At 36.1% G+C, this 9,038-nt stretch overlaps 1 protein-coding gene across 2 annotated transcripts in view; it reads right to left on the bottom strand.

The window, feature by feature from the left end:
• Positions 1-746: 746 nt before the first annotated feature.
• The window catches only part of LOC128655921 (uncharacterized), a 233,721-nt gene continuing 225,429 nt past the window's right edge, over positions 747-9,038 (bottom strand). For both annotated transcript variants that reach the window (XM_053709526.1, XM_053709525.1), the window contains exon 6: positions 747-3,567. In XM_053709526.1, coding sequence (XP_053565501.1) covers positions 3,532-3,567 — 36 coding nt within the window. In that variant the 3' untranslated portion in view covers positions 747-3,531. The remainder of the gene's footprint in view (positions 3,568-9,038) is intronic.

Below are 9,038 nucleotides of genomic sequence, written 5' to 3'. Positions count from 1 at the left end.
GCTCTGAAAATGAACCAGAGGTCAGACCTCTGGTTAATTTATAAAATGTCCTCCAATTGCCCCCAAAATACAGTGTAAGATTCCTTGATAAAATAAAAAAGAAAATGTAGCATCTTTATTTTTAATATAATTGCACAAAGCAGTTTCAAGGGCTTAAAGTTTGTGGATGTGGGGTAAACTGCGGCCTATGGGGACTGTGTAATTACTATTTTTTACTAAGATATATATGTTTATGCTTATATACATACATATGTATGTGTTAGTGTGTATACACATATAAACACAAATATATATGTATATATTCATATACATATATATTTACACTTTTCTTCCCATCTCTGCGTGTCTTACCCCCTTCGCTGCATTACGTTCTCTGCAATGACTATTGGCATAAGAACGAGGCTCCAATTTGAGCCTATGGAAGCACGGTCTCGTGAGCCCAAAGCTTCCATGCAATGTAAATATGATGTTCCGTTACCATTGCGTCTCACTTATAATACCAGAGCACAATTGCGTGTGCTGATATTACAAGTCGAGCGCCAATATTGAGCTTGCGTAAGCGCAATTTTGGGCTCCACTCGCAATTTGGCCCAAAATATTTTATTGTGCAATTTTCCCAAAATCCTTGCAACATATACTGCTTATGGTAAACCCACATATATATGAGCTGTTTAGTGTTGAAGTGAGATTAAATATTCAGTTTCATGTGATACCTCCCCACACAAAGCACATATTGCAAACACATATTATAATTTGGTGAAAGCTTCCTTTTAATTAAATAATTTGTGTTACAGATAAACTATCACAAACAATAACATTTAAAATATAATAATATAGCGCTGAATAAAAATAAAAATACAATTATACATTTTGGCTAAAGAGCTTTATTAACTAGTTCACACTTGGGCTCAGAGAGGATTGGAAGGTAGTGATGAAATAGCCTTTTGTATCTAGATTTTATATACATCATTACTTATGTTAGGTTTTCTACCAAGTGTTTTTATTTTTATTTTATTTCAGTAGAGTCTGACTAGGCACAATAGCCATTATATCAGGATAGTGCTGTATTGTCACCTCTGAAAAACAGCAATAGTCTACTAGAGACCAAGCATAATGCCACTTGCGTTTTTGTGCAGGTAACAAATGTGCTGATATTATATTAAAATATAACATTTTTCACTTGAGACCTTTTTCTCTACCTATGCAGTGTTCTGGGTGTGAAGGAGACACCTTACATTACAATATAACACTCAAAAAAGTAAACCCAAGATTTTGCAGAATTTCTCACTAAATATTATATCCTTGTGAACTGTATTAGCAGTGTTAATAGTAGGTACATTAAAGAACACATCTTTATTTACAAAAATAAAACAGCAAGTGTGTCAATTTGTTCTTATTTAAATTTCTATAAAAAAAATAGATAACACGCAATGCCTTGAAAATAGTTGCTTTGATAAGAAAAATATATTAATATTTAATACATTTGCACTTTTTATCAAACAGAATGGAAATTTCCCTACCAACATATGTAATTACCACATTAGAGTTTTATGTACAGTAAATTCTGGAATATTAAAAAATAAATAAAGAAAATACATATGCATGTTGTTGTTGTTTTAAGGATAGAGTGTGTGCTTATTATTCAGGGGTTATTATATTTATGCCCAAACTTAATTGCCAAATAATGTTCTGTTGATAGCTTGAGTTTATATTTGCTTAAAGGAACAGTGAAGCCAAAAAAAATATTTTCTGATTCAGATAGATCATGCAATTCTAATTTACTCCTATTATCAAATTGTCTTCATTTTCTTGGTATGTTTATTTGAAAAGCAGGAATGTAAGTTTAGATGCCAGCCCATTTTAGGTGAACAACCTGGGTTGTCCTAACAAGTGCTGTCCATGTTTCTGATCCCAAAATGTACTGGCTCCTTAGCTGAGATGCCTTCTTTTCAAATAAAGATAGCAAGAGAATGAAGAAAAATTGATAATAGAAGTAAATTAGAAAGTTGCTTACAATTACATGCTCTATCTGAATCATGAAAGAAAAAATTTGGGTTCAGTGTCCCTTTAAAGGGAAATTAACACCAAATTTTTAAATTTCTTGATTTAGAAAAAGTATGCAATTTTAAACAACTTTTAAATCCAGGGCTACAGAATTTGGTGGCGCTATACAAATAAATGATAATAATAAATTTATGTCTGTAATCTAATTTGCAAACAAGTAACGAAAGGAGTCACGTTGGATCACAGAATCTTGTGTAACTGGGGTTACATCAGAGGCTGTTACTTGTTTGCATTCCATCATGGTTGGAAATACTGTTTATATTACGCTAAATATAACTTTTCCTCTACTTGAGGTGCCCTCTTCCCTTCCTCCTCCCAATAGCCTATCGTCTACAGCTTCACTGGTGACGGACCAGGAAGCTACCCAACTGGGAACACGCCCACCGAGGATCGGGACGCCAAACCACGGTACCACAGACTGGATCGGCTTCAGAGGGGTCTTATCACTCATTTGGAGCTGATCCAGGACAGGGGTCCATGTGACACTTAGGATACCAGCACATTTGAGCAGACGGATTCGGCACCGTGGAGGTTTACTCACCTGAACGGCTCCAGACTACACTGTCTATCTCCAAGTGCTATATACATATAGGCAGAAGCGGAGGTATGGGGGCAAGGCTTAAGGACACTTTTGATTGATATTTTACTCCAGTCCTGGACTAACTAGCACTGCACTGAAACTAGGACTCTCTACAAATTCCAGACTTTGTCTTGCTTCGCTTTGAATTAATGAGACTTTTGGAATCCTCTGGTTACTCCTCATTGTTTATATTTCCTTTATTATCTAATTTGCCTCAATCTCAATATACTTTGTTGAAAAGCATATCTAAATAGGCTCAGTAGCTGCTGATTGGAGGCTGCATATAGATGCCTCGTGTGATAGGCTCACTCATGTACATTGCTATTTTTACAACAAAGGATATAAGAAGAAGAATGCAAATTAAATAATAGAAGTAAATTGGAATGTTGTTTAAAATAGTATTCTCTTTCTGAATCATATTGGGTCCCTTAAAGCATACTACCCCATATAAGAAAAAACTATCTGTTTCCAGACTGTGTGAAACCCCCCCCCCCCCCCAAAAAAAAAACAACTAATCAGTCAGGTTGTATTCTTTATAAAACAACATCTTTACACTGTCTTTTCTATAAAGATATATCATCCAGGGACGGTTATTCATCACTCATAACGTATATGTCATGAGACATCTTGTCCTTTGACAGACAAATTCTGCAATTAAAATATAGCTTACAATTCAGTCCATTAAGGTGGCAAGGACGTCTACACCATCTGTTTTAGTCCAACCAATATATGAGTTATAAGACCAGGCTTTTTAACATCCATGATGTGTATTCTGGAAACTCATGGTTGTTGTCCATTGACAAAGAATGGTTGATAGCGATCTCTCTCAAGTAAACATTGCCGGCTTGAGCGCCACTTTATCAAGGAGTAAGTGCTTATCCTGTCTTTCATTGTGGTTCCGAAGTATTCACTTCTTCATAAATCTGTGGAACACAATATAATAAAAGTTGTATTAGATATTAAACTATATTAATATGAATTATACATACATCTTTCATTACGCAGGTTTTGTTTGCACATAACTAACTTTTCTATTAGGTTTGTGTTTAGTTTGTCACTCTAATACTTTTTCTCTTTTATGAAAAACAAGCAATAATTTTCTTTGTTTGGGCTCATCTGAAACAACCTAGAGTGTATTATTAATTATATCTTTTTTAGCCAAAACAGCATATTTGTTTTGCAGAATTACAGCCTGTGTTTGTGGTTGGAAACATATATATTTGACTTAAAGGGACAGTAAAATCAAAATTAAACTTTTATGATTCGGATAGAGCATGCAATTTTAAAACAACTTTCCATTGTACTTCTGTTATCAAATGTGCTTTGTTTTCTTGGTATCTTTATCTACATTATTTGTAGCTTTGTTATACAATGTTGCAAAACACTGCTGCCATAGAGTAGTAAAGACACGTGCACACTCCTGAGCTCTTATGAGCCTACCTAGTCGAAATCTTCAATAAAAGATAGCAAGAGAACAAAGCTAATTTGATAGAAGTAAATTGGAAAATTGTTTAAAATGGCATGCACTATACGAATAATATAAGTTTAATTTTGACTTTACTGTCCCTTTAACAAGGCTTGAGGAATAATATCAAATATTTTGAAATTAAAAAACAAAAACTGGATAGTTGAATAGGTATAGATTAGATCTGCATCTTACATTTTTTGTTGCAGATCACAATGAAAGCCTTGCATCAGCTTGAAAGATAACAAACAAGCAAAATATTCTGAGAAATATCACCTTATAGATTTGCTGCAAAATAGTTTTAAAACATAAATTCTACATATAAATTGTTACTGTAGTTAAAACCATATGATCTAAAGAGTAACGTGGGGTTGATTATAATCTTACTTTTTTTCGGCAGATAATGATTTCTGAACTTTGGCCAGAATTGTCAGTGTTTTTTTTCCAGTGATCACAATCTTAAAATGCAATCAATACCCCTGTATGCTCGAACGACTTTACCTACTGAAAACAACTCAAAATGATCTGGTTTGTGACTCTCTTTCGTAATCCAAAAATCATATGCACGGGATTAATGATAAACACAATGGCGATTTTTTTTTTTTTATCTAGAGATTACATCACAGGTTGAAAGGCCTGAATGTTGATTGATCCTTAGGCCCATATTTATCAAGCTCCGTACGGAGCTTGAAGGGCCGTGTTTCTGGCGAGTCTTCAGACTCGCCAGAAACACAAGTTATGAAGCAGCGGTCTAAAGAACAGGCGGACAGGAATCGCCGGAAATCAACCCGATCGAGTATGATCGGGTTGATTGACACCTCCCTGCTGGCGGCCGATTGGCCGCGAGTCAGCAGGGGGCGGCGTTTCACCAGAAGCTCTTGTGAGCTGCTGGTGCAATGTTAAATGCGGAGAGCGTATTGCTCTCCGCATTTAGCGAGGTCTTGCGGACCTGATCCACACTGTCGGATCAGGTCCGCAAGACCTTTGATATATCGAGGCCTTAGTGTCTAGTGATGCTTATAGGTGACAAGTGTGCATTTAACCTGTTGTGCTTCAAAGCAGAGAGATATGGGTGTATGTCTTTTAAAGGGATTTGAACAAGGGCATTATGGGTATAGTGGGCATATATATTTATTTGGTTATTGGTTTCACCATTTTTATTAGTGGAATAGTGCTTATTATTAATTTTTTTACTTTAATTGATTGAGCAGGAAGCATTTGCATTTGTTGATGATGTTTTTAGCTTAATTGCTAAATGGTATTTGGAATCTTTAATCTCTTAGTCTGTGTTTTTCCTTAAGATTTCCTAAAATAATCTAAGGTTGTGGCAGAATAAAAATAAGTTTAGTGTGGGTGGCATTAAATGAGAGTTTTGGGCATTTTTTTCAAGTTCTAGAACAGAATACAGTGTGTTAGTTCAGTGGGTTCAATGTTTAACAAAGTCAAAAGCTTATCTGGATTGGCTAGACTGTGACAAATTGGTTAAGTTGGAAAGGGTATGGTAACCCTTTCTGTGCCAAACAAGTGACTTGTGCAGGGTTGGTTAAACTTGGACGTCACTATTCTTAAATAATAGATTAGGATAAACCAACCCAATAATGCATTGCTCAGATTGGCATGCATTCTAAAGTGGTTTTCAAGTCAGTTATATTTGCACAATGTATCCAAGCAATAAAGCCCAGCAAATGATTTTCATAAGACATAAATGTCTTTAAAACACTTCAAACTTATTTTAAAACAAATACAGGTATTTGTAAAGATTGAGAGCACTCCAGGTATAGATCCATTGAGTCTGTTTATCTAGTCTCATTTGTCATTGTCAGATGCTCTAACAATATGTAGCATGTAGCTAGGCCAGGAAAAACAGGGAGCAGATAAAATACATGAAAATCAGAAAAAATAAATAATAAAAATGTGTGGTGCATTTTTTTTATGTTTTTTTTTAATATTGTTGGAAGCAGCTACAGTCTCTTTCAGGGGCCAATGGAACCAAGAAGGGGTAGATGACCATTAAAGCTGATTATTGAAAGAAATGGACATGAGGTGTTGGTATGCAGCTAGTCTGTGTATAAGGCTTGTGCCCATTGATTGGAGGAGTGTAAGCAGCAGGCACAGATATACACAGATTTATTAGAAAGATTAATAAAGCTATTCCTAGTTGACAACAGGAAATGACAAATGTAACACATGACCATCATTATGGTCTCTGTATATAAAGGTACACTAAAGTCTACTTTCATGATTCATGATACAACATACAGTTTTAAGATACTTTCCCATTTACTTCCATTACCAAATTGTGCACAGCCTTTCTGAGGCTACTACTGAGCATGTGCAAAAGTTCACAGTAGATATGCACGTAAGCCTGCAATTGGCTGATGGCTGTCACATGATACGTGGGACAGAAAATTGAATTAAATTATCAGATTTTTTTTTTTACATTTAACCACCAATCAGCAAATGCTACCCAGGTGCTGAACCTAAAATGGGCCAGCTCCTGAGCTTTCATTCCTACTTTTCAAATAAATAAAGATACCAAGAGAATGAAGAAAATTAAAAATAGGAGTAAATTAGAAAATTGCTTAAAATTGCATGCTCTAAGAAAAATACTTTTGGATTTAGTGTCCCTTTAATTCAAATTCAGATCAAGTACTATTACATTGTCTTTTTATTATGTGCTTGCTGATTACTCATTTCTACTGTTTTTAATGTTCCGTTAAAAGTAATAGCGTCAGCAACGTCCTTATGTAGAAAGTCTTGGATATTAAACAGTGTAATAAGTCAATGCTGAATTTAAGTTTTTAAACTCTTTGTTGGCCTTTATTGCTGATATTCTCTTTTAAAACACTCCTTAGTGTTAGCACAGCCAAAACATTTTTTTTTCTGTTTTAAATTGATAGTAAGTAGTGCCAAGGACAATTTTTCTAGACCACACAGAATCTCCACATATCCATCCAAGTTAAATTATTCCTAATTTACATTTAAAAATGAAATCCCTTTGTGAGCAACATGAGAAGAATATACACTATACAGTAAATAAAAAAACAAATACAAGTTAAAAAGAGCTATCTCATAATCTGTATAAATTCTCAGTTTGGAGAATGATGAATGCCAAATGCAATGATACTACCACATAAGAAATGAAATATAATTTTCCCCTCCAAGTTCCCAGTTATTAACAAAAATCCAAAAAGTTCATGGCTAAGGCAAAAAGGTGTATATAGATGTATTAATTACACATGCAAAGTGTGTAAATATTTAGAACAAGAGAATGGATTTAGAAGTGCAGTGACAGACAATTTGAACACATAGAGGCCTATTTATCAAATGTCTGTCGGACCTGATCCGACAGTGTGGATGAGGTCCGACAGACAACGCTGAATACGGAGAGCAATACGCTCTCCGTATTCAGCATTGCACCAGCAGCTCTTGTGAGCTGCTGGTGCAACGCCGCCCCCTGCAGACTCGCGGCCAATCGGCCACCAGCAGGGGGTGTCAATCAACCGGATCGTACTCTATCGGGTTGAATTCCGTCAATACCTGTCCGCCTCACCAGAGCAGGCAGACAGGGTTATGAAGCAGCGGTCTTTAGAAACACGGGGCGTCAAGCTCCGTACGGAGCTTGATAGGCCCCAGAGAGTGTTTTAATTGCAAATGTACGTATGTAGTATATCTATTAATGTGCTTGGAGTATAATGTACAGTACGTGGGGCTCACGATTCGTGAGATCAGAGAAAGGATAAGAGAACATATAATAAATATAAAATCAGGTACACTAACTACTCCACTAATATCACATTTTACTATATTTCATCAAAAAAGCAGATACCTTAAAATTGACCATCATTCAAAAAGTAAAGATGAATTATAAAGGAGGCAATCTAGATCATATCCTAGCGGGAAAAAAAGTGTTTTGTATTTTTATGATGCAGATAAGAGTTCCGAAAGGGTTAAATTCGGAGTATGACTAAATTAACTTTTGGTAGTAGTGTAGAAGTATTAAATTAAATATTTGAGGATCTTGTTAAACGAACAAATATAAATATACAATTGTAAACTGATGTGTGCTTAGAAGTAAAAACCTCAGCCCTGAGGGTTCATAATTTTTATACTTAGGCCACATAAAATAGATGAATATTGCCGTAATTTATCCATATAAGTAAACTGTATAAAGGGCTCTCATATGAAAACAAAGTTTGCACATTAAATAAGTATTTAGGTAAAGCTCAAAAAGTAGGTGAATGGGGGGGCATGTCTAGGCAGCAGCCATGCTAGTTCACAATATGTGTGGCTCTAAGTATGATTTCTATAACCCGCCGGTTACCAAGCCAATCCTGCAACTTTGACTAAAACCATTTGCAACTTTGAACAGACCACGAACTGTAGATCTTAAAGATACCAAATTTGCAGAGTTTATGAAAACTGGACCCAGATCTGGACCGCTGGAACCTAATGCGGCAGCCTCACCACAAGGATTCAGCACCCCCTCCCATACTTGGGGTATAGCAGATGTGTTTAGACTGCCTCTTTCACTCCTAAAAGAGAACCATTAACCATAAGGAGGTGCTACCTCAAGGGACTATTCTGAAATAATAATCGCATTCAACTCACCGTGCGCAAATGGAGACACTGGCAAGATAGGAGGCACAAATGAGCAGACTCCTACAAGATCACTACCGAGACCTAGAGAGAGATCTGTGCGCTATATTCTTTAAAGGGCAGCTTCAAAATAGGACACACCAGGGACCCGCTGAACATGTTCCGGCAGAAATTAACAGCCCAGATCTCTGCTTGACCGGAGAGCAGCCCACTTGGTCACAACGCAGACTTCGGCAAACCTGGATCGACAAAAAACCCTGCCAAATCCTATACCTACACATGCAGTTCCTGGGATGCATGGAGACTTGATCTATGCTACGATGCCCGCTA

Source organism: Bombina bombina, chromosome 4, assembly GCF_027579735.1.
Source record: "Bombina bombina isolate aBomBom1 chromosome 4, aBomBom1.pri, whole genome shotgun sequence".
In the NCBI taxonomy this organism is placed as follows: Eukaryota; Metazoa; Chordata; class Amphibia; order Anura; family Bombinatoridae; genus Bombina; species Bombina bombina.
The sequence above is the reverse complement of the archived record's forward strand: the minus strand, read 5'-3'. Positions and strand labels throughout refer to the sequence as shown.